At 42.2% G+C, this 27554-nt stretch overlaps 1 protein-coding gene across 1 annotated transcript in view; it reads right to left on the bottom strand.

Annotated features, from left to right (window-relative positions):
- EML6 (EMAP like 6) overlaps positions 1-27554 on the bottom strand; it is a 318760-nt gene that overhangs the window by 118896 nt on the left and 172310 nt on the right. Inside the window, exons 7-8 of the mRNA XM_061210885.1 lie at positions 3071-3272; positions 338-475 (exon numbers count right to left, since the gene is read on the bottom strand). Coding sequence (XP_061066868.1) covers positions 338-475; positions 3071-3272 — 340 coding nt within the window. The remainder of the gene's footprint in view (positions 1-337; positions 476-3070; positions 3273-27554) is intronic.

Here is a 27554-nt window from a genome sequence, read left to right as displayed (position 1 = left end):
CCAGTAGGAGCTAAGGCAGCAACCCCTTTTGAACACATTAATATTTTTGCAGCAAATCACATGATACATGACTATCCCTACTAAGAGATTAATAGACTGTAAACTATCTCACATCCAGTTCACTGGGTCAGGCAGTGCTGACAAATAAGTTACCAAAGAACTTCAGATGCTCAGAGTGTTTGGATTTTGGAATTATAGACAGGCGGTTGTGAATCTACAGTGTTCCTATTCAAAACAGTAAATGCATTTTTCCTAAGGCCCTGGCATACATTCTGACCAGGAGAATTAATTTTAACAAAAGAATATCTCTAATGTAATTTTCAGTATCAGTACGTGCCTGACTCGGAGAACAATGAAAGAGCCGTCCTTCATGCCCAGGGCCAACTGAGATCCATCAGGGCTGAAAGCAACGCTTCGAACTGCTTCCTCCATGTTACAGCGGGCGATCAAGGCATGGTCTGCCAGGCTCCACAGCCTAAGCACAGTTCAAAGTCAAAGACAAAACAAAACAACTTCTCATAGTCATCAGCCAGCCCAAGGCCTCTTCACCACTGCGATAATAACAAGAAAGACTGCAGTAACCTCACACCAGTGTCCTTCCTCTTGGCATGTCTGGGAATCTGGGAAAGTGTTTAGCCTATCTTTATGTGATTTTCACCATTTGAAATACCCAGCAAGAAATATAAAAAGGGATAACATTTCCAAAGATTTTGAGATTCATAAAATAAGGAAATTTTAAACACTACTTCACACAAAATTATACTTTTCTCTTTGGAGATTAAAAATTGTTCTGGATTTATACCAATGGCTGTTAATAACACTTATAGGATAAGAAGTACTACTAGATGCTGTTATTGCTTTTTTTTTTTAAAAAAAAAATACGAGTTCCCTTCTAGTAACTGTGTTATGTAAGCACATACAGATTGAAATACACATTACATTTGTTGGCCTCCTGAGCAAGAAGAAGTATTTTAGATGGAGAAGAACGAATGATACCCCTGCCCAGGATGGTTCCAAAGTTGGCTGTACACAGTCATATGCTGTCACTCCTCACGAGCTCCCTGGGCACCCCACTGCTGATAGGTCCCCTCTTGGTTGGGGCTGGGGCGGGGGGGATACTTCGCCGTGCCCCTGGCTGATGAGCACAGCTACTGCTGGAGAAACAGAGGTCAAGTGCAAGTGCCACTAACAGAATTTTCAGCAGCTCCTTGGAACACCTAATCCAGGCACCTCAAACTGAGAGAACACGAACTAAATATTTGAAGACACAAATAAGGGTTTCCATGTGAGATGCAATTGCGGCATCTGACCTCTCTCTGTTACTACTCTGAAGACAGTCTTCTCTTAACGTGCAAACAACAATGTCTGCGAGGGGGTCTGAGAATCTAAGTTCTGTGATAAAGAACCACGAGTAAGTCAAATGCGGTGCAATTTCTCTAAATGCATTCCGCCTTCAGGAGGGATGGTGGCATGCGCCTTGCAATGCAGGGCTGCGCAGTGAATAGTTTACTGATCCCTCAGGCAGCCTGCACTGTTCAGCCTAAAGCTTATGGTATGCTTTCAATACCTTGTCCATTATTCATAATCTCATGCTGTTTTTAGCCTTGTACTATTTTAAGCAATGTAAGCTTTGCTTGACTAGCATGAAGAAACCATCACTCCTCAGCAAACTGCACTAATCTTATAAAGCCACTAAGCTAATCTTTATCAAGAAATTATGACTTATACCCTTCTTAAATTTAAATACTCAGTGTAAAAATTCCATTTAAAATTTTAGCCAAATTAATGGTTAAGGAGAGTAATACAAATTCTGGCAGTAAGGGCTCTTTGCAATTCTAAGACTCAACACAGTTGTTAAAATATAAAAGCCAAAAACTTTCTTGAAATCCTTTCTATCTGGATGGGTATGAATCGAGTTTCTTGGGTGTTTGAATAACTTGGCATTGGTTTGGCTCAGAGTAATGGAAGGAAAAGGAAGAGAGGAGGAGGAAGCGAGTAAAGAGAAGTATAAGCCAAATAAACATTTATGTCACATGAAGAGATCACTGGAATTGTTTTCACTGATTTTTAGATTGATGAGGCTTTAGTGCTCAGTAGAAACTCAAAAATGGTTTCATCTTCGGATTTATGCTTTTCTAATGAGTATACGCATTGCATCTTGATTCGATTCACAAACATACAGAATAAGGGCAGGGGGAGGGGGAGCAGTGACCTTTAGTCTAGTATACAGTGCTCCACTTTAGCTAGTCAAACCCAGAAGCAGTAATCCATCAACTGATTATCAATCAGTCTCTTCCTCTCACTGTCATGGACTCTCTCTCTGGCCTGCTTGTTGTTGAGCACACCTAAAGCTCAGTAGTACGGAAATACTGGAATCAGTGTAATAGTCCTCATCGCACACTTTCAAATCAGTCTTTCAACAGTCTCAAGAACATTGGAAGCATAATCATTTTGCTCATTTTACTACTGTCGTGTTCTCGAATAACAAGTGATCCATAGCGAGAACACTTGAGGCCCTAAAAACATGGGCATATTTTCTTAGGAACCCGCACTTTCCTTTGATTTGAAGACATTGTAAATTCTCACAGGGAATTTTGAGCAAAGAAAGAATTAATGACTCACTTGCTAAAGACGACTTTGAAAATCAGAATTTCAGTTCTCTTGGTGATGTTTAGTCTGTGACTAAACTGATGAGTGACTCAGCTGTGAAATTGCCAAGCTGCCTCCAGCAGGACCGAAGGTACGAGGAAGAAACATGATCTTATCACAGATGAGTGCACTCAGCTTACATCTTCAGCTGGAAGAGACCTGGAGGCCAATCTAACCAGCAGTAGTGAATTTTCACTCCTAAGAACATTTTCTTGACTTAAGATGGAGCCAAAGAAAGATAGCAACAACAAAAGGTCAAGAAGCCAACTGTTGTTATGCAAAATGGCTTAACATTCTGTTTGGAAATTGTGAGGTTCTGCACTGTGGGTTATCCTTCTCTTAAAGTAATAAATTTGGGCAAAATCAATCTGTTATCCCAGGGAGGTGAGTGAGGTTACAGCCACTACTGCCGGGGCCTCACCTGACAGAGCGGTCATCGCTGCCTGTCACAGCCAGCGGCTTCTTGGGGTGCAGGGCCAGAGCCCAGAGCTCCCCCTCACAGTGGCCCTGCAGGATCAGCATTGGCTTGTCCCGTTCTCGCACGATCACTTCAAATATCTCGCTGTCCTGGGTCCCTGCTAGAAGGCGGTCTGCTTTCCAGCACACACTCCGGATAGAGAGGCCTGATGAGAACAAACGAATAAAATAAATGCATATCTCCACACCATTCACAAATAAAACACCTAAAGTTAATACCCTGTCACTGGGATAGCATCTAGGGCAACACATCTGAACAATGCCTGGGGGTGGAGAATCAACTCCACACACCACCCTGTGTTATTGACCGCTGCCTTCTCTGTGTTAGTTGTTCCCCCGACCCCTTGTGATTTATTTTGTAAAAGAGTGATTGCTCTTTCCTGTCTGATTTAGGCTAACTGTGTGTTTCTACAGTAGGGTCTATATTTAATACAACATCTTAAAGTGAATATAAGAACAGGAATTGGTCTTTATGAAAACCTAACCCTCTTTGAAACAATTTCCTTCTGGTTTGCTATGGAAAAGTTAATAATCACCTCAGTCTTTAGGATGCTAACATTGTAATAAAATTATACGTGGGTGATACTACAGAACGGTTAATTATCATATTAGGCAGGTTTAGTATGTATTTGAGCAGAACCTAGACTCATTCTGCTGGACAAATAGATGCACCCATGTCCCAGAAATATGCAAATGATACTCTAATTTCAGTCTCAGAATACCATCAAACATCTGAAGATGTTTTTCCTCACTGACTTAACGATTTATGGAATCTTCTCTAAAAGCACAGTACTCCCTTTTAAATCCAACCTTCCTCCGTATTATTCCATCCTCTTTAGGCAGATCCCCACTTGCCTGTCTTGAGTGTTGATCTGGGCTTCTTTCAGTCTGTTCTATTCCTCACCGGCTACATTATTTACTTACATAGTGAATTTTCTCACGTCTGAATTAGAAATACAGAAACAATCCCACTTTCATAACTACTTTAAACTACTTAAGGATGTGATAAGCTTTGAGATCTGAGTTGTCTCCCCATCTGGCTTTGTGTCTTTTGTGTAGAAAGTGCCAGAAGTCAGAGCACCTGGACTTCAGTCCTGCTCTACACCCGATTGGCCAGACATACCAGGGAGAGTCCCCTTTTCTCTGGGGACCAGTTTTTCTCCCCATAAATGCAGATTGTAATTATGGAGACCATGTAATTTATCATCCAAATCAGGACCCCTCTGCAAGTAAAAGTAGGCTCTAAAAATAATTAAATTTACATAAGTTTTTAAAATATTTATTAATCAAGAAAGCAGCTTTACTATATTGAAAAACCTATTAAATAATTCTATCAAAAATATTTTCAAATCTAAAATTATAATGATACTTTATCGCAGAATGAAAGGTCTAGGACAGAGGGACGAATAGGCAGACACACAGAAGATTTTTAGGGCCATGAAACTCCGTAGGACCTATAATGGTAGATACATGTTATTATACATGTGTCAAAACTCATAGAATATACAACACCAACAGTGAACCCTAATGTGAGCTATAGGCTTTCGGTGATGATATGTCAATGCAGGTTCATCCACTGTAACCAATGTACCATTCTGGTGGGCTGTGTGTGTATGAGACAGAGGTATATGAGAAATCTCTGTACCTTCCATTCAATTTTGCTGTGAACCTAAAACTGCTCTAAAAAAAATAAAGTCTATTTAAAAAAATCCAGGACAAATGCTGGGACAATATAAGGTTTAATTGGGGGTATCTGGACACCATAATTGAAATCCTCATTTTTTTTTTTTTTAATATTTATTTTTGGCTGTGTTGGGTCTTCGCTGCTGTGCGTGGGCTTTCTCTAGTTGCGGTGAGCGGGGGCTACTCTTCATTGCAGTGCACAGGCTTCTCATTGCAGTGGCTTCTCTTGTTGTGGAGCATGGGCTCTAGGCACGCGGGCTTCAGTAGTTGTGGCACACAGGTTTAGTAGTTGTGGCTCGCGGGCTCCAGAGCACAGGCTCAGTAGCTGTGGTGCACGAGCTTAGCTGCTCTGTGGCATGTGCGATCTTCCTGGACCAGGGCTCGAACCCATGTCTCCTGCATTGGCAGGTGGATTCTTAACCACTGTGCCACCAGGGAAGTTCCTGAAATCCTCATCTTAACTCACTGTGGTCTTGAAAGCATCCAATGAGATAATGAATTTATTTACAAAAAGTATTTTTTTTAAGGTACAAGGCTCTTATTACATGAGATAACTCTCTTTACTTCCTGCTCTGAATTCATTGTTATGTGTCTTGAAATGGAAGGAGACAGCACACAGGCAGATTTATTATTCCTGCTGTGAGTAGTAAGTAGGGATACCTTGGCAACGGCTAGTTCAGGGTCACTCAAAATCCTCCACTGCAAACATCACGACGGGCTTTCAAGGTTGAAAAGGACAGATGTGTGGGGAAAGCAGTCGGGATAAGATGGCAGGCTGACAGGGCAGGAAGCTCAGCTAAGGAGGAAACAATCCTTTTGCTACTGTCCCTTTCTCATCCTTATCTTTTTCCCATGCCTTATTATTAATATGTTCTTATTTTCTCTAGGAAGGGGGTGAATTTGTTGTCTCCCCAGCAGGCTTTGCATCATCTACAATTTTATTACAGGAAAGGTATAATACTTTGTTATTCAGAAATAGGAAGTAAATAGGGATATTAATTATATTCCAAAATTGGCAAAAAAAATTAAAGAATTTACTAGTTTATTATATTCATTGTCCATTTCCTCTCACTAATGTCTGTGAAAACAAGAGTTTTCTCAGTTTTATACACTGCTGTATCCTCAGTACCTAGCACAGTGTCTGGCATGTGGTAGATGCTCAATAAGAATTGATGAATGAATAAAATAAAACGTTCAAATCACAAACATTTCTCGAGTCTTGGAGATACCAAGAAATAAAGACAACATCTCCACCCTCAACGAGACCGTTCAAAGAAGGAGGGATATATTCATTCATTTATACAAAAAATTTTTATTGAGCACCTATTACATGCCCAAGACTGGAGCTTGAACAGTAAACAAGCCAGGCTCATGCCCTCATGGATTTTGCATTCTAAGGAGGAGCCAGACATTTGTAAGCAGAGATATATATATTCATTGTATGAATATACAATAGGGAAAGGACAGTTTCTTCCATAAATGGTGTTGGGAAAACTAGACAGCCACATGCAAAAGAAACATATAAAAATAAACTCAAAATGGATTAAAGACTTGAACATAAGACCTGAAACCATAAAACTCCTAGATGAAAACATAGGTGGTAAGCTCTTTGACATCAGTCTTGGCTATAATTTTTTGGCTCTGACACCAAAAGCAAAAACAACAAAAGCAAAAGTAAACAAGTGAGACTACATCAAACTAGAAAGCTTCTGCATAGCAAAGGAAACCATCAACAAAATGGTAAGGCAACCTACCAAATGGGAGAAGATATGTGCAAATCATACATCTGATAAGGGGTTAATATCCAAAATATATAGAGAACTCATACAACTCAATAGCAAAAAACCCCAAACAATCTGATTAAAAAATGGGCAGAGGATCTGAATAGACATTTTTCCAAAGAAGACATACAGATAGTCAACAGATACATGAAAAGATGTTCCACATCCCTAATCATCAGAGAACTGCAAATCAAAACCACAATGAGGGAATTCCTTGGAGGTCCAGCGGTTAGGACTCCGTGCTTCCACTGCACGGGGCAGGGGTTTGATCCCTGGTCGGGGGACTAAGATCCTGCAAGCTGCAGGATGCAGCCAAAAACACAAAAACAAAAAACAAAAACCATAACGAGATATTATCTCATACTTATCACAATGGTTATTATTTTTTCAAAAAGACAAGAAATAACAAGTGTTGGCAAGAATGTGGGGCAAAGGGAACCCTTGGGCACTGTGGGAATGTAAATTGGTACAGCCACTATGGGTAACACCATGGAGGTTCCTCAAAAATTAAAAATAGAACTACTGTATGATCCAACACTTCTGCTTCTGAAGCAAACAAAAACACTAACTCTAAAAGGTATCTGCACCCCCATGTTCACTGCAGCATTACCCACAATAGCCATGACATGCAAACAACCTAAGCGTCCATCAATGGATAAAGAAAATGTGATATATACATATACAATAGAATATCATTCAGCTACAAAAAAGGAATTATTGCTATTTGGGACAACATGGGTGACTTTTGAGGGCATACTGCCAAGCAAAATAAGTCAGACAGAGAGACAAATATTGTATGATCTCACTTTCATGTGGAATCTAAAATATAAAAGTAAAAACAAACCTCCAAAACTCACAGATACAGAGAACAAGATTGGTGATTGCCAGAGGCAGGGGTGGGCAGTAGGCAAAATGGGTGAAGGTAGTCAAAGGCACAAACTTCCAGTTATAAAATAAATAGGTCCTGGGGGTGTAATGTACAGCATGATGAACATGTACAATGTACATTTAGTAATATTGTAATGTATATTTGAAAGTAGCTAATGTATCTTGAAAGTGGATTTTAAAAGTTTTCATCACAAGAAAAAAAATTTGTAACTATGTGTGGTGATGTACATTAACTAGGCTTATTGTGGTCATCACTTTGAGACAAATATATACATTATGTATAGACAATACATATATAATACATATATAATATTATATGTAATATATATTATATATATACACATTGTATATAATCATTATGTTGTATACCTGAAACTGTTATATGTCAATTATATCAGTAAAAATGATATATACATACATATATACAGCTATATATATATATATACATATATATATATATACACACACATCTTATATATCTTAGCAATGTTACATATTTTAACTGTTATCAAAATACTCAAAGCACAATCCTTTTATAATTCCATTGACTGTCCTAAAGACTCACCCTTTCCAAGCAGCCCTGGCACCCAAGGTGCTACTACAAGCATGAACAGGCCAGTTCTTCCCATTTTCCTCGAACAGTGTGTCCTATCCCCTAAGACTAAATGGCTTGAAAACAGAATTTCTCCCAAAGGACCAGCACTGTATTTGATCCAGTGTACAAACATTTTTCTCCCCACCACCCCCACTATTTTTTAACTTCTTGTTTGGGGAACAAATTCAGAAAGGTCAAGAATATTATAACAAAAAACCCATCACATGGAATCAATGTGTTAACATTTTAAAAATATTTGCTTTGTCTTTAAGAGGTTTAGAACCAAAAAAGAACCTTCCACCTCAGCCTAGACTGATGAAGCAGTCCAGCTGCACAGCACCCAGCTGTGTTTTCAGACTGTGCCCAGGGAGTTCTTGGATTCCTAGAAGAGCCGCAGGGGCCTGGCAAGGAGAGCACAGCGAAATGAGGGGCGAGAGGCAGAGTCTGAGGATCCAACCCCTGCTTTTCCCTCAACAACTCACAGTCTGTGTTTTCTAGCAGATTTCGTTTGAAAAAAGCGTTCCACTGAACTAACCAACAAAAGGGAGAAGCTTTACACGTGGCAAAGGCAATGAAGTTAAACTGATACGGATTATTTCTGACTAAGTAGGGGCAGGGGAAGAAGGAGAGAGAGAGAACCAGGGGAAGAGTCGTTTCATTTTCATTGTTTGCAACATAAACCTAATGCGCTGTGAACATTTTCTCTGGAGACCAACTCAGGCTCTCCACAAACACTCAGTTCTTCAAAGAGATAAATCGGATTTTGTGACATCAGACAAGTCGACCCCAGGGGTCTACCTACAGAGAGAGACAGGATGCTAGGCCACTCTCACTTCCCAGAGAACCATTTAAAATAGGAATGACTTCCTAAGGACACCTCAGTGGGTAGAGAGCTGTATTCAAGTTTCCTAATAACGTCCCGTTTAGGAACGTTATTGGTCACCTCGGGCTGGCCGAGGTGACCATTGCATTGGGAAGTATTAAGTTGGCTTTGTTTCTTTATCTTCTGCTCTGGGAGTCAGACAAATATAAGGTATTATTTGGACTACGGTTAGAAATCCACCAAGAGTGAAAAGAGAGCCAGGGAAAACCATCCTAATTATTTTAAACGACAGAAATTATCCTTTCTTCTTAAAAAGTGCGCGTTTCAGAGACTTTTGACAGAATGAACTGAAGGCATTTTGCTGAATTGGTGAGGGGTGCACATTTTGGACACGGGGGCCTTCTCTGCCACTCATTCCACTATGAGAAATGTGGGGTTCTGGCCTGTGCTTGGTCCAGAGAGCCAGCAGATGGCAGTAGAGAGCAATCACCCACCTCAACATAAAAATCCTAGAGGCTAAGGTCAAATTCTCACCAGCCCTTTGCCCGGATTTTATATTCAGACCAGGGAGTGGGAAACAGTATCCTTTCAATCCTCTCTGTGACAGTCCTGAAACCTGGGCATGGGAGATCTAGTCCATGAGTGTCATGAGTATCAACACAGACCTAAAGGACATTGCTTATTTTCCACTAGTTCATTGAATGGTTAAGTACATGGACTGGATTTATATCCCAGCTCTGTGACATGGCAAGTATTTAACCTTTCAAAGCTTCAGTTGCCCTACCTGTAAATTGCAGAGAATATTAGCACTCACACATCACAGCACTGTTACGAGGATTCAGTGCAATCATATATTTAAACACTTGACCCAGTGTCTGGGACTTAGGAAACTAATCAATAAATATCAGTTGTTATTATTTTTAACCAGCAGGTTTTTATTAAGTTCACATCTCAATGGAGAACACCTTGCTGTGTGTGTGGTCAGATTCCCTCCCCAGGCAGGGTCAGCACCAGGAGCTATGAAGTTGCTGCTTGTGCCTTTCCTTGAGTCTCTTAGTTACATCCTTGTGTTACAACTTATTTGTTGTGTTGTTTGTTACCATTTTTTAAAATAGATCTTTACTGGAGTATAGTTGCTTCACAATACTGTGTTAGTTTCTGTTGCACACCAAAGTGAATCAGCCATATGTATACATATGTCCCCATATCCCCTCCCTCTTGAGCCTCCCTCCCATCCTCCCTATCCCACCCCTCTAGGTCATTTTGACGTGCTAGCACTGCCAACTCTCAGAAGGAAAGGTTATATCTGACAAAGAGAACTCTTTGGGGAATAAAACGGTTTTTTCCCCTCAATTGTTTGGCCCAAGAAGGGAAGACTGACAGCTGGGAGGGGGTTGGTATTGCTACTTATTAGTGTTCTTAAATCTGGTGCACCGAGGCCTGATATATGGTAAAGGGCCAAGAGCAGTTGCTCTAACACTTACTGTCCATCAGAACCTACATAGAAAGTGTTTTTAAAACAGGGATGCCCAGGGAATTCCCTGGCGGTCCAGTGGTTAGGACTCTGTGCTTTCATTGCTGAGGGGGCGGGTTCGATTCCTGGTTGGGGAACTAAGATCCCCACAAGCCTCCCGGCGTGGGCAAAAACAAAACAAAACATGGATGCCTGGACCCTACTCAGAAATTCCTCTCGATTGCTCTGGAGTGGAGCTGGGCATAGTTATTTTTAGCTCACCAGGGCTGAGAACCACCTGCTGAGAACCAACCACTATCAAGCTGTTCCCAAACTAGTGTGTGTTCTCAGACTTTAGTCAGACTGCTGGAAATTCAGATTTCCAGGCTGATTCTAATGCAGTGGTTCTTCAACCAAATGTTGGAAAACTCCACTCTAGTAGATTAGAAAGCTGAAGGCCTGATGAGCAGATAGCCAAAATTAAGTGCAACTTTGAGAAATCTTTTCGGAGTCAAACAAGCAAGTTCTGTAAATGGGCAGGAACGGTTCTCCCAGACATTCCCAGCCCTGCACCCAGAGCTTTGCACATGTGCCCAGGAAGGCTCACAGTGGCTCAGGAGGAGGCCCTTGGACAGCACCAGGCCGTAGGTGGGGACAGGAAATATATAAATGAGGAAATTACAGCACAGACAGTTTACCTTATTTGCCCCAAGTCCCAGAGCGAGCAGGTGATGGAGATAAAATGAGGATTCAGGCAGTGCAAGTCTGGAGCAAACTCTCTTCCCCGCAAAGGTATTTCCCTTCTCTGCGGATGTGCACCCAGGACATGGTACCAAAGATCAAACAAGAGAGCATGATGACCTTCTCCTATCAACCTAATCTTATTAAAGGTGCAGTACTAAGGAGCGCCCCAGGTAAAAGGTAATAAAAGGTAATAAAAGAACAAGAGGGAGAGAGATTTCACTCAGAGGGAAGAGGGAGCTGCTTGTAAATTTTGGAGATTAATCCTTTGTCATTTACTTCATTTGCAAATATTTTCTCCATTCTGAGGGTTGTCTTTTCGTCTTGTTTACGGTTTCCTTTGCTGTGCAAAAGCTTTTAAGTTTCATTAGGTCCCATTTGTTTATTTTGGTTTTTATTTCCATTTCTCTAGGAGGTGGGTCAAAAAGGATCTTGCTGTGATTTATGTCATAGTGTTCTGCCTATGTTTTCCTCTAAGAGTTTTATAGTGTCTGGCCTTACATTTAGGTCTTTAATCCATTTTGAGTTTATTTTTGTGTATGGTGTTAGGAAGTGTTCTAATTTCATACTTTTACATGTACCTGTCCAGTTTTCCCAGCACCACTTATTGAAGAGGCTGTCTTTTCTCCACTGTATATTCTTGCCATGCAGCTCAATATCAAAAAAACAAACAACCCAATCCAAAAATGGGCAGAAGACCTAAATAGATATTTCTCCAAAGAAGATATACAGATTGCCAACAAACACATGAAAGAATGCTCAACATCATTAATCATTAGAGAAATGCAAATCAAAACTACAATGAGATATCATCTCACACCGGTCAGAATGGCCATCACCAAAAAATCTAGAAACAATAAATGCTGGAGAGGGTGTGGAGAAAAGGGAACACTCTTGCACTGTTGGTGGGAATGTAAATTGATACAGCCACTATGGAGAACAGTATGGAGGTTCCTTAAAAAACTACAAATAGAACTACCATACGACCCAGCAATCCCACTACTGGGCATATACCCTGAGAAAACCATAATTCAAAAAGAGTCATGTACCACAATGTTCATTGCAGCTCTATTACAATAGCTAGGATATGGAAGCAACCTAAGTGTCCATCAACAGATGAATGGATGAAGAAGATGTGGCACATATATACAATGGAATATTACACAGCCATAAAAAGAAACGAAATTGAGTTATTTGTAGTGAGGTGGATGGACCTAGAGTCTGTCATACAGAGTGAAGTAAGTCAGAAAGAGAAAAACAAATACCGTATGCTAACACATATATATGGAATCTAAGAAGAAAAAAAAAAGGTCATGAAGAACCTAGGGGCAAGACGGGAATAAAGACACAGACCTACTAGAGAATGGACTTGAGGATATGGGGAGGGGGAGGGGGAAGGGTAAGCTGGGACAAAGTGAGAGAGTGGCATGGACATATATACACTACCAAAAGTAAAATAGATAGCTAGTGAGAAGCAGCCACATAGCACAGGGAGATCAGCTCGGTGCTTTGTGTCTACCTAGAGGGGTGGGAAAGGGAGGGTGGGAGGGAGGGAGACGCAAGAGGGAAGAGATATGGGAACATATGTATATGTATAACTGATTCACTTTGTTATAAAGCAGAAACTAACACACCATTGTAAAGCAATTATACTCCAATAAAGATGTTAAAAAAAAAAAAGAATCAAATCAAAAAAACAAAAAAGAGGGAAGAGGGAGTGTTGGGAGGGGTGTGGGAAAACTGCAGGGCCCCCCCCCAGCAGGGGGTGGCTGAGGCGCCTAGGGAGTCTGGAGGTGGGCCAGGGGCTCTGGCGGCCTAGGGTAATGTGGAAGGCAGAGTTTGGAACCTAAGGGAAACAAGAGGGAGGGAAGGCGTGCATCTCTCCAGGGATTCGTAAGCACCAATGACTGGGAAACAGGACTGGCTTTATGATTCAGAGCCCAGTACAAAATGGAAATGTGGGGTCCCCTTGTTCCAAAATGATTAAGAATTTCAAGATGATGACAGCAAGCACTAAACCAAGTGTAGGGCCCTCCTGCAAGTAGGCAGAGCTCATGCTCCAGGAGCCAGCCGTGCCTGGGGACCCCCAGAGCTGCTGCAGGAAATACAGGATCCTGCATGCAGAGCGCCTAGCACAAAGCACCACGAGCCTGCAGCATGAAGTGCCCACGGCCTGCTGCTCCTGTTTACAAGGGCTCTCTGCCTGAGAACTTCCAGCAGATACTCTTTACAAAATCCACTCCACAGGATCCCAAATCCCATAGCCTCAGGAATACTGAAGGATCCACACAGCCTAACGGGACCCCAGAGGACAGAAACACACTGCCAAGCCCGCTGCCTTCACCCCAGGGAAGGAACACCCAGGCTGGTCTTTATAGGAGGCCAGCTGGGTCAGAGTGTTTACAGGGGAATTACTACCAGAACAAACCAGACAGTCAGCCTCTGCTTCTCTGACACCACATTCCACACCAAGGCTGAACAAGCAACAGCCGACGCTCCTCTGGTGGCACACCTCACCATCCGCAGCTCCTGCAGGTTCCTCTGCAGGGCTTCCACTTGCTCAGAACACCAGTGATGCGGGAGGCCGTAAAGGACAAAGGTGAGCAGACAGGGAGAGAGGTGATGGATGCGATGGGAGTGGAGGTGAGCAATGAAGCACTCAAGGGCCCAGGAGAACCACAGAAGATACTTGCTTTGTTTCTATCATCAACACGGCTGCTTTCAGATTTGAGAGTTGGTCCTTTGAACCTTCTATACCAGGGTTTCTCAGTTGCGGCACTATTAACATTAGGGGCTGGATAATTCTTAGTCGAGGTGTCTAACATTGCAATATGTCATTTTAGGATGTTTAGCAGCGTCCCTGGCCTCAGGAATGCCGGTAGCACCCTCCCAGCTGATAATCAAAAATGTCTCCATACAATGCCAAATGTCTTGCAGAAGATAAAAACGCCCCTGTTTGAGAACCACTGGACAGAATGATCCTCAATGTACTCTGAGGAAGAAAAATGGTAATAAGAAGAACGGGTAGTGGGGAAGAGTGACCTGGGCTCCCACCTCTAATCCTGCCCCACTCTAGTCCACTCTCTGTTCTGGAGCAGGTGGAGCCCTGACCATGACACTCACCCCCTTAAGCCTTTCTATGACCTCCTACTGCTGGTCCGTGGGGGCCAAGCTTGAACACAGAAATATCTGTTCCTCCCTCTGAAGCCTGTCACCTGTCACTGCACTCCAGTCACATGATGCACTCTTCATCATTCGTCCGTTTCCAGGGTGCCTGCATATGCCAGGCACTGTTCTAATCGCTTGCTTGGGAGGCATCAGTGAAGAAAGAGGCTCCTGCCCTTGTAGAAATAGACAACAGCCATAAGCATCACAAACAGGTAAGTTATACTGTTTGTTACAAGGTGAAAAGAAGATCTGTGAGGAGAGGATCAGGAGTGCCTGGATGGTGGAGGCAGAGTGGGTTGCAATTTTAAATAAGGTCATCAGGGAAGCTTCACTTGAGCAAAGGAGAGGGGTAGTAATCATGCAGATTCCTGGGGAGAGTGATGCAGGCAGAGGGAACAGCCTGGGCAGAGGGCAGAGCAGAGGGCGGGAGGCCTGAGGGAGAAGGGGCTGGTAGGCCATCCTAAGGATGTGTACTCTTTTTCTTTGGAAAATGGGAATCATGGCAGGGTTTTGAGGAAATGTGGCCTGGCTCATGTAAATTTCCAACAACTCCCTCCATCTGCTATTCTGAGAATAATGGTTGAAGCAGGGACACAAGTTATAAAGCAACTGCAGTAGCCCGCACGCAAGATGGTGGTTCAGACCAGTGAGGGGGTAGCAGAGATGGTGAGAAGGCTAAGAAGAGGCATCTCGTATCCTCGAGACTTCAGCCTCCTTCTCTTGCTCAACACTGAGGGAATGCTGCTTGACCTAATGCAGGATATCTCCAGATTCAGAGTCTACAGTTCATTAGACATAGCAACGATTCAATAAATATGTGCTGGGAGTTAAAATAAACACACAAAAAACTCCAATAAAATGCGTGAAGCACACTTTTTAGAAGAGCCTATCTAGTTCCTGGGCACATACCTGACACTTAGTAGATGCTTAATAAATGCTTATTGAATGGATAAGTAAAAGAATAATGCATCTTATACTGTGTGACTAATTACTGTACTCCTTTAGACATAATCATTTACAACTATTAGCTCAAAGTATTTTATTACCATAGATGTAATTCATTTTGATTGCCTTGCTTTAAGAATTATTTTTGGCCTTTCTTGCTGCCACTGTAAGTCATTTAAGCTTCATTATTTTACCTACATCATAAATTTGTTTTAAAAATGATCAGACTCAAAATGCACTTCTGTTGAGTTTGGTGTGAGACTTGAGTTACAGCTCTAATCCTACAATGGCCCTGAGCTTCATTCTATTCATTCATAAGGTAATAGAGCTCCACGTGATGACATCATGTGGAACTCTATGTCTCTCTCAGCTTGAAAATTCCAGAACTTGATATTCACTGAAAAACGTATTGGAGGTCTACCATCCCATATATCTGAAATTTTTGGTGGTAGGCGCATTTTGGAATTTTGAAAATTTTGGATTTTGAACTCATGTAATAGATCCAGTGGAGTCTGGGGCAGCACCTTGAAATCAAATATTTCTGCAGTGAAGGGTATGAATATTCACACATATGAAGACAAAAAAAAGCTTCGTAATAAGTGTAAGTCATGTTTTGCTGCCAAATTAGTTATAAAAAATATTTTGGAAAAAAAAGAAGTTGCACCCTTACCTAACACCACATGCAAAAATTACCTCAAAAATGGATCAAAGACCTAAATATAAGAGCCCAAATCATAAAACACTTACAAGAAATCTTGAGAGATATTCATGAAATTGTATTGTATTTGGCAATAATTTCTTGCTATGACACCAAAAGCACAGGTAACAACAGAGAAAAATAGATATACTGGATTACATCAAAATTAAAAACTTTTATGCATCATAGGACATAATCAACAGAGTGAGAAGGCAACCTATGCAATGGGAGAAAATATTTACAAATCATGTATCTGATAATGGGGTTAATATCTAAGATATATAAAGAACACTTACAGCTTGGCAACAAAATAACAAATAACCTGATTTAAAAATGGACAAAGGGAGTCAAAAAAAAAATGGCGGAGTAGAAGGACGTGCTCTCACTCTCTCTTGTGAGAACACCAGAATCACAACAAGCTGCTGGACAATCATCAACAGAAAGACACTGAAACTCACCAAAAAAGATACCCCACATCCAAAGACAAAGGAGAAGCCACAATGAGATGGTAGGAGGGGCGCAATCACAGTAAAATCAAATCCCATAATTGGTGGGTGGGAGACTCACAGACTAGCGAACACTTATACCACAGAAGTCCACCCACTGGAGTGGAGGTTCTGAGCCCCACGTCAGGCTTCCCAACCTGGGGGTCCGACAACAGGAGGAGGAATTCCTAGAGAATCAGACTCTGAAGCCTAGTGGGAATTGATTGCAGGACTCCGACAGGACTGGGGGAAACAGAGACTCCACTCTTGGAGGGCACACACAAAGTAGTGTGCGCATCGGGACCCAGGGGAAGGAGAAGTGACCCACAGGAGACTGAACCAGACCTACCTGCTAGTGTTGGAGGGTCTCCTGCAGAGTCGGGGGGCGGCTGTGGCTCACTGTGGGGACAAGGACACTGGCAGCAGAAGTTCTGGGAAGTACTCCTTGGCGTGAGCCCTCCCAGAGTCTGCCATTAGCCCCACCAAAGAGAAGCGTAGGCTCCAGGGCTGGGTCGCCTCAGGCCAAACAACCAACAGGGAGGGAACCCAGCCCCACCCATGAACAGTCAACTTCCAGCAGATACTCTTTACAAAATCCACTCCACAGGATCCCAAATCCCATAGCCTCAGGAATACTGAAGGATCCACACAGCCTAACGGGACCCCAGAGGACAGAAACACACTGCCAAGCCCGCTGCCTTCACCCCAGGGAAGGAACACCCAGGCTGGTCTTTATAGGAGGCCAGCTGGGTCAGAGTGTTTACAGGGGAATTACTACCAGAACAAACCAGACAGTCAGCCTCTGCTTCTCTGACACCACATTCCACACCAAGGCTGAACAAGCAACAGCCGACGCTCCTCTGGTGGCACACCTCACCATCCGCAGCTCCTGCAGGTTCCTCTGCAGGGCTTCCACTTGCTCAGAACACCAGTGATGCGGGAGGCCGTAAAGGACAAAGGTGAGCAGACAGGGAGAGAGGTGATGGATGCGATGGGAGTGGAGGTGAGCAATGAAGCACTCAAGGGCCCAGGAGAACCACAGAAGATACTTGCTTTGTTTCTATCATCAACACGGCTGCTTTCAGATTTGAGAGTTGGTCCTTTGAACCTTCTATACCAGGGTTTCTCAGTTGCGGCACTATTAACATTAGGGGCTGGATAATTCTTAGTCGAGGTGTCTAACATTGCAATATGTCATTTTAGGATGTTTAGCAGCGTCCCTGGCCTCAGGAATGCCGGTAGCACCCTCCCAGCTGATAATCAAAAATGTCTCCATACAATGCCAAATGTCTTGCAGAAGATAAAAACGCCCCTGTTTGAGAACCACTGGACAGAATGATCCTCAATGTACTCTGAGGAAGAAAAATGGTAATAAGAAGAACGGGTAGTGGGGAAGAGTGACCTGGGCTCCCACCTCTAATCCTGCCCCACTCTAGTCCACTCTCTGTTCTGGAGCAGGTGGAGCCCTGACCATGACACTCACCCCCTTAAGCCTTTCTATGACCTCCTACTGCTGGTCCGTGGGGGCCAAGCTTGAACACAGAAATATCTGTTCCTCCCTCTGAAGCCTGTCACCTGTCACTGCACTCCAGTCACATGATGCACTCTTCATCATTCGTCCGTTTCCAGGGTGCCTGCATATGCCAGGCACTGTTCTAATCGCTTGCTTGGGAGGCATCAGTGAAGAAAGAGGCTCCTGCCCTTGTAGAAATAGACAACAGCCATAAGCATCACAAACAGGTAAGTTATACTGTTTGTTACAAGGTGAAAAGAAGATCTGTGAGGAGAGGATCAGGAGTGCCTGGATGGTGGAGGCAGAGTGGGTTGCAATTTTAAATAAGGTCATCAGGGAAGCTTCACTTGAGCAAAGGAGAGGGGTAGTAATCATGCAGATTCCTGGGGAGAGTGATGCAGGCAGAGGGAACAGCCTGGGCAGAGGGCAGAGCAGAGGGCGGGAGGCCTGAGGGAGAAGGGGCTGGTAGGCCATCCTAAGGATGTGTACTCTTTTTCTTTGGAAAATGGGAATCATGGCAGGGTTTTGAGGAAATGTGGCCTGGCTCATGTAAATTTCCAACAACTCCCTCCATCTGCTATTCTGAGAATAATGGTTGAAGCAGGGACACAAGTTATAAAGCAACTGCAGTAGCCCGCACGCAAGATGGTGGTTCAGACCAGTGAGGGGGTAGCAGAGATGGTGAGAAGGCTAAGAAGAGGCATCTCGTATCCTCGAGACTTCAGCCTCCTTCTCTTGCTCAACACTGAGGGAATGCTGCTTGACCTAATGCAGGATATCTCCAGATTCAGAGTCTACAGTTCATTAGACATAGCAACGATTCAATAAATATGTGCTGGGAGTTAAAATAAACACACAAAAAACTCCAATAAAATGCGTGAAGCACACTTTTTAGAAGAGCCTATCTAGTTCCTGGGCACATACCTGACACTTAGTAGATGCTTAATAAATGCTTATTGAATGGATAAGTAAAAGAATAATGCATCTTATACTGTGTGACTAATTACTGTACTCCTTTAGACATAATCATTTACAACTATTAGCTCAAAGTATTTTATTACCATAGATGTAATTCATTTTGATTGCCTTGCTTTAAGAATTATTTTTGGCCTTTCTTGCTGCCACTGTAAGTCATTTAAGCTTCATTATTTTACCTACATCATAAATTTGTTTTAAAAATGATCAGACTCAAAATGCACTTCTGTTGAGTTTGGTGTGAGACTTGAGTTACAGCTCTAATCCTACAATGGCCCTGAGCTTCATTCTATTCATCCATAAGGTAATAGAGCTCCACGTGATGACATCATGTGGAACTCTATGTCTCTCTCAGCTTGAAAATTCCAGAACTTGATATTCACTGAAAAACGTATTGGAGGTCTACCATCCCATATATCTGAAATTTTTGGTGGTAGGCGCATTTTGGAATTTTGAAAATTTTGGATTTTGAACTCATGTAATAGATCCAGTGGAGTCTGGGGCAGCACCTTGAAATCAAATATTTCTGCAGTGAAGGGTATGAATATTCACACATATGAAGACAAAAAAAAGCTTCGTAATAAGTGTAAGTCATGTTTTGCTGCCAAATTAGTTATAAAAAATATTTTGGAAAAAAAAGAAGTTGCACCCTTACCTAACACCACATGCAAAAATTACCTCAAAAATGGATCAAAGACCTAAATATAAGAGCCCAAATCATAAAACACTTACAAGAAATCTTGAGAGATATTCATGAAATTGTATTGTATTTGGCAATAATTTCTTGCTATGACACCAAAAGCACAGGTAACAACAGAGAAAAATAGATATACTGGATTACATCAAAATTAAAAACTTTTATGCATCATAGGACATAATCAACAGAGTGAGAAGGCAACCTATGCAATGGGAGAAAATATTTACAAATCATGTATCTGATAATGGGGTTAATATCTAAGATATATAAAGAACACTTACAGCTTGGCAACAAAATAACAAATAACCTGATTTAAAAATGGACAAAGGGAGTCAAAAAAAAAATGGCGGAGTAGAAGGACGTGCTCTCACTCTCTCTTGTGAGAACACCAGAATCACAACAAGCTGCTGGACAATCATCAACAGAAAGACACTGAAACTCACCAAAAAAGATACCCCACATCCAAAGACAAAGGAGAAGCCACAATGAGATGGTAGGAGGGGCGCAATCACAGTAAAATCAAATCCCATAATTGGTGGGTGGGAGACTCACAGACTAGCGAACACTTATACCACAGAAGTCCACCCACTGGAGTGGAGGTTCTGAGCCCCACGTCAGGCTTCCCAACCTGGGGGTCCGACAACAGGAGGAGGAATTCCTAGAGAATCAGACTCTGAAGCCTAGTGGGAATTGATTGCAGGACTCCGACAGGACTGGGGGAAACAGAGACTCCACTCTTGGAGGGCACACACAAAGTAGTGTGCGCATCGGGACCCAGGGGAAGGAGAAGTGACCCACAGGAGACTGAACCAGACCTACCTGCTAGTGTTGGAGGGTCTCCTGCAGAGTCGGGGGGCGGCTGTGGCTCACTGTGGGGACAAGGACACTGGCAGCAGAAGTTCTGGGAAGTACTCCTTGGCGTGAGCCCTCCCAGAGTCTGCCATTAGCCCCACCAAAGAGAAGCGTAGGCTCCAGGGCTGGGTCGCCTCAGGCCAAACAACCAACAGGGAGGGAACCCAGCCCCACCCATGAACAGTCAAGTGGATTAAAGTTTTACTGAGCTCTGCCCACCAGAGCAACAGTCAGCTCTACCCACCACCAGTTCCTCCCATCAGGCCTCTTAGATAGCCTCATCCACCAGAGGGCAGACAGCAGAAGTAAGAAGAACTACAATCCTGCAGGCTGTGGAACAAAAACCACATTCACAGAAAGATAGACAAGATGAAAAGGCAGAGGGCTTCTCCAGAGGGAGAAGAGAGAGAGAAAGGACCAGAGAAAATATTTGAAGAGATTATAACCAAAAACTTCCCTAACATGGGAAAGGAAATAGCCACCCAAGTCCAGGAAGTGCAGAGAGTCCCATACAGGATAAACACAAGGAGAAACATGCCGAGACACATAGGAATCAAATTGGCAAAAATTAAAGACAAAGAAAAATTATTGAAAGCAGCAAGGGAAAAACGACAAATAACATACAAGGGAACTCTCGTAAGGTTAACAGCTGATTTCTCAGCAGAAACTCTACAAGCCAGAAGGGAGTGGCATGATATACTTAAAGTGATGAAAGGGAAGAACCTACAACCAAGATTACTCTACCTGGAAAGGATCTCATTCAGATTCCACAGAGAAATCAAAAGCTTTACAGACAAGCAAAAGCGAAGAGAATTCAGCACCACCAAACCAGCTCTACATCAAATGCTAAAGGAACTTCTCTAAGTGGGAAACACAAGAGAAGAAAAAGACCTACAAAAACAAACCCAAAACAATTAAGAAAATGGTCACAGGAACATACATATTGATAATTACCTTAAACGTGAATGGATTAAATGCTCCCACCAAAAGACACAGGCTTGCTGAATGGATACAAAAACAAGACCCATCTATATGCTGTCTACAAGAGACCCACTTCAGACCTAGGGACACATACAGACTGAGAGTGAGGGGATGGAAAAAGATATTCCATGCAAATGGAAATCAAAAGAAAGCTGGAGTAGCTATACTCATATCAGATAAAATAGACTTTAAAATAAAGAATGTTACAAGAGACAAGGAAGGACACTACATAATGATCAAGGGATCAATCCAAGAAGAAGATACAACAATTATAAATATATATGCACCCAACATAGGAGCACCTCAATACATAAGGCGACTGCTAACAGATATAAAAGAGGAAATCAACAGTAACACGATAATAGTGGGGGACTTTAACACCTCACTTACACCAATGGACAGATTATCCAAAATGAAAATAAATAAGGAAACAGAAGCTTTAAATGACACTATAGACCAGATAGATTTAATTGATATTTATAGGACATTCCATCCAAAAACAGCACATTACACTCTCTTCTCAAGTGCGCACGGAACATTCTCCAGGATAGATCACATCTTGGGTCACAAATCAAGCCTCAGTAAATTTAAGAAAATTGAAATCATATCAAGCATCTTTTCTGACCACAACGCTATGAGATTAGAAATGAATTACAGGGAAAAAAACGTAAAAAACACAAACACATGGAGGCTAAACAATACGTTACTAAATAACCAAGAGATCACTGAAGAAATCAAAGAGGAAATCAAAAAATACCTAGAGACAAATGACAATGAAAACACGACGATCCAAAACCTATGGGATGCAGCAAAAGCAGTTCTAAGAGGGAAGTTTACAGCTATACAAGCCTACCTCTAGAAACAAGAAAAATCTCAAATAAACAATCTAACCTTGCACCTAAAGGAACCAGAGAAAGAAGAACAAACAAAACCCAAAGTTAGCAGAAGGAAAGAAATCATAAAGATCAGAGCAGAAATAAATGAAATAGAAACATAGAAAACAATAGCAAAGATCAATAAAACTAAAAGCTGGTTCTTTGAGAAGATAAACAAAATTGATAAACCATTAGCCAGACTCATCAAGAAAAAGAGGGAGAGGACTCAAATCAATAAAGTTAGAAATGAAAAAGGAGAAGTTACAGCAGATCACCGCAGAAATACAAAGCATCCTAAGAGACTACTACAAGCAATTCTACGCCAATAAAATGGACAACCTGGAAGAAATGGACAAATTCTTAGAAAGGTATAACTTTCCAAGACTGAACCAGGAAGAAACAGAAAATATGAGCAGACCAATCACAAGTAATGAAATTGAAACTGTGATTAAAAATCTTCCAACAGGAGGTAGGGGAGAAGATGGCGGAAGAGTAAGACGCGAGATCACCTTCCTCCCCACAGATACATCAGAAATACATCTACACGTGGAACTGCTCCTATAGAACACCCACTGAACGCTGGCAGAAGACCTCAGACCTCCCAAAAGGCAAGAAACTCCCCACGTACCTGGGTAGGGCAAAAGAAAAAAGAAACAACAGAGACAAAAGAACAGGGACAGGACCTGCACCAGTGGGAGGGAGCTGTGAAGGAGGAAAGGTTTCCACACACTAGGAAGCCCCTTCGCGGGCGGAGACTGCGAGTGGCAGAGGGGGGAAGCTTCAGAGCCACGGAGGAGAGCGCAGCCACAGGGGTGCGGAGGGCAAAGCGGAGAGATTCCCGCACAGAGGATCGGTGCTGACCAGCGGTGCCAACCAGCACTCAATGAGCCCGAGAGGCTTGTCTGCTCACCCGCCGGGGCGGGCGGGGGCTGGGAGCTGAGGTTCGGGCTTCAGTCGGATTGCAGGGAGAGGACTGGGGTTGGCAGCATGAACACAGCCTGAAGGGGTTAGCGCACCACAGCTAGCCGGGAGGGAGTCCGGGAAAAAGTCTGGAGCTGCCGAACAGGCAAGAGACTTTTTCTTGCCTCTTTGTTTCCTGGTGCGCGAGGAGAGGGGATTCAGAGCGCCGCCTAAATGAGCTCGAGACGGGCGCAAGCCGCGGCTATCAGCACGAACCCCAGAGACAGGCAGGAAACGCTAAGGCTGCTGCTGCTGCCACCAAGAAGCCTGTGTGCAAGCACAGGTCACTTTCCACACCGTCCCTCCCGGGAGCCTGTGCAGCCCGCCACTGCCAGGCTCCCGTGATCCAGGGACAACTTCCCCGGGAGAACACGTGGCGCGCCTCAGGCTGCTGCAACGTCACGCAGGCCTCTGCCACCGCAGGCTCGCCCCGCATCCGTACCCTCCCTCCCCCCAGCCGGCCTGAGCGAGCCAGAGCCCCCAAATCAGCTGCTCCTTTAACCCCGTCCTGTCTGAGCGAAGAAGAGACACCCTCAGGCGACCTACACGCAGAGGTGGATCCAAATCCAAAGCTGAAACCGGGGAGCTGTGCGAACAAAGAAGAGAAAGGGAAATTTCTCCCAGCAGCCTCGGGAGCAGAGGATTAAAGCTCCACAAACAACTTGATGTACCTGAATCTGGGGAATACCTGAATAGACAACGAATCATCCCAAATTGAGGAGGTGGACTTTGGGAGCAAGATATATTATTTTTTCCCCTTTTCCTCTTTTTGTGAGTGTGTATGTGTATGCTTCTGTGTGAGATTTTGTCTGTATAGCTTTGCTTTCAGCATTTGTCCTAGGATTCTGTCTGTCCATTTTTTTTTTTAACTTAAAAAATTTTTTTTCTTTTTCTCTTAATAATTATTTTTTATTTTTTTATTTTAATAACTTTAATTTATTTTATCTTTATTTTATTTTATCCTCTTTCTTTTTTTTCTTTCTATTTTTTCTCCCTTTTATTCTGAGGCATGTGGATGAAATGCTCTTGGTGCTCCAGCCAGGCATCAGGGCTGTGCCTCTGAGGTGGGAGAGCCAACTTCAGGACACTGGTCCACAAGAGACCTCCCAGCTCCACGTAATACCAAACGACGAAAATCTCCCAGAGATCTCCATCTCAACACCAAGATCCAGCTTCACTCAACGACCAGCAAGCTATAGTGCTGGACACCCTATGCCAAACAACTAGCAAGACAGGAACACAGCCCCACCCATTAGCAGAGAGGCTGCCTAAAATCATAATAAGGTCACAGACACCCCAAAACACACCACCAGATGTGGACCTGCCAAGCAGAAAGACAAGATCCAGCCTCATCCACCAGAACATAGGCACTAGTCCCCTCCACCAGGAACCCTACACAACCCACTGAACCAACCTTGCCCACTGGGGACAGATACCAAAAACAACAGGAACTACGAACCTGCAGCCTGCAAAAAGAAGACCCCAAACACAGTAAGATAAGCAAAATGAGAAGACAGAAAAACACACAGCAGATGAAGGAGCAAGGTAAAAACACACCATACCTAACAAATGAAGAGGAAATAGGCAGTTCACCTGAAAAAGAATTCAGAATAATGATAGTAAAGACGATCCAAAATCTTGGAAATAGAATAGACAAAATGCAAGAAACATTTAACAAGGACCTAGAAGAACTAAAGAGGAAGCAAGCAATGATTAAAAACACAATGAATGAAATTAAAAATACTCTAGAAGGGATCAATAGCAGAGTAACTGAGGCAGAAGAACGGATAAGTGACCTGGAAGATAAAATAGTGGAAATAACTACTGCAGAGCAGAATAAAGAAAAAAGAATGAAAAGAACTGAGAATAGTCTCAGAGACCTCTGGGACAACATTAAACACACCAACATTCGAATTACAGGGGTCCCAGAAGAAGAAGAGAAAAAGAAGGGAAATGAGAAAATATTTGAAGAGATTATAGTTGAAAACTTCCTTAATATGGGAAAGGAAATAGTTAATCAAGTCCTGGAAGCACAGAGAGTCCCATACAGGAAAAATCCAAGGAGAAACATGCCAAGACACATATTAATCAAACTATCAAAAATTAAATATAAAGAAAACATATTAAAAACAGCAAGGGAAAAACAACAAATAACACACAAGGGAATCCCCATAAGGTTAACAGCTGATCTTTCAGCAGAAACTGCAAGCCAGAAGGGAGTGGCAGAACATATTTAAAGTGATGAAGGAGAAAAACCTACAACCAAGATTACTCTACCCAGCAAGGATCTCATTCAGATTTGATGGAGAAATTAAAACCTTTACAGACAAGCAAAAGCTGACAGAGTTCAGCACCACCAAACCAGCTTTACAACAAATGCTAAAGGAACTTCTCTAGGCAAGAAACACAAGAGAAGGAAAACACCTACAATAACAAACCCAAACCATTTAAGAAAATGGGAATAGGAACATACATATCGATAATTACCTTAAATGTAAATGGATTAAATGCTCCCACCAAAAGACACAGACTGGCTGAATGGATACAAAAACAAGACCCATATATATGCTGTCTACAAGAGACCCACTTCAGACCTAGGGACACATACAGACTGAAAGTGAGGGGATGGAAAAAGATAGTCCATGCAAATGGAAATCAAAAGAAAGCTGGAGTAGCAATTCTCATATCAGACAAAATAGACTTTAAAATAAAGACTATTACAAGAGACAAAGAAGGACACTATATAATGATCAAGGGATCGATTCAAGAAGAAGATATAACAATTGTAAATACTTATGCACCCAACATAGGAGCACCTCAATACATAAGGCAAATACTAACAGCCATAAAAGGGGAAATCGACAGTAACACAATCATAGTAGGAGACTTTAACACCCAACTTTCACCAATGGACAGATCATCCAAAATGAAAATAAATAAGGAAACACAAGCTTTAAATGATAAATTAAACAAGATGGACTTAATTGATATTTATAGGACATTCCACCCAAAAACAACAGAATACACATTCTTCTCAAGTGCTCACGGAACATTCTCCAGGATAGATCATATCTTGGGTCACAATTCAAGCCTTGGTAAATTTAAGAAAATTGAAATCGTATCAAGTATCTTATCCGAACACAACGCTATGAGACTAGATATCAATTACAGGAAAAGATCTGTAAAAAATACAAACACATGGAGGCTACACAATACACTACTTAATAACGAAGTGATCACTGAAGAAATCAAAGGGGAAATCAAAAAATACCTAGAAACAAATGACAATGGAGACACGATGACCCAAAACCTATGGGATGCAGCAAAAGCAGTGCTAAGAGGGAAGTTTATAGCAATACAAGCCTACCTCAATAAACAGAAAACATCTCGAATAAACAACCTAACCTTGCACCTAAAGCAATTAGAGAAAGGAGAACAAAAAAACCCCAAAGTTAGTAGAAGGAAAGAAATCATAAAGATCAGAGCAGAAATAAATGAAAAAGAAATGAAGGAAACAATAGCAAAGATCAATAAAACTAAAAGCTGGTTCTTTGAGAAGATAAACAAAATTGATAAACCATTAGCCAGACTCATCAAGAGAAAAAGGGAGAAGACTCAAATCAATAGAATTAGAAATGAAAAAGGAGAAGTAACAACTGACACTGCAGAAATACAAAGGATCATGAGAGATTACTACAAGCCACTCTATGCCAATAAAATACACAACCTGGAAGAAATGGACAAATTCTTAGAAATGCACAACCTGCCGAGACTGAACCAGGAAGAAATAGAAAATATGAACAGACCAATCACAAGCACTGAAATTGAAACTGTGATTAAAAATCTTCCAACACACAAAAGCCCAGGACCAGATGGCTTCACAGGCGAATTCTATCAAACATTTAGAGAAGAGCTAACATCTACCCTTCTCAAACTCTTCCAAAATATTGCAGAGGCAGGAACACTCCCAAACTCATTCTACGAGGCCACCACCACCCTGATACCAAAACCAGACAAAGATGTCACAAAGAAAGAAAACTACAGGCCAATATCACTGATGAACATAGATGCAAAAATCCTCAACAAAATACTAGCAAACAGAATCCAACAGCACATTAAAAGCATCATACACCATGACCAAGTGGGGTTTATTCCAGGAATGCAAGGATTCTTCAATATATGCAAATCAATCAACGTGATACACCATATTAACAAACTGAAGGAGAAAAACCATATGATCATCTCAATAGATGCAGAGAAAGCTTTCGACAAAATTCAACACCGATTTATGATAAAAGCCCTGCAGAAAGTAGGCA

This window comes from Eubalaena glacialis, chromosome 14 (assembly GCF_028564815.1).
Source record: "Eubalaena glacialis isolate mEubGla1 chromosome 14, mEubGla1.1.hap2.+ XY, whole genome shotgun sequence".
NCBI classification, from domain to species: Eukaryota; Metazoa; Chordata; class Mammalia; order Artiodactyla; family Balaenidae; genus Eubalaena; species Eubalaena glacialis.
Note: the sequence above shows the minus strand (reverse complement) of the source record. Positions and strands in the feature narration are given on the sequence as shown.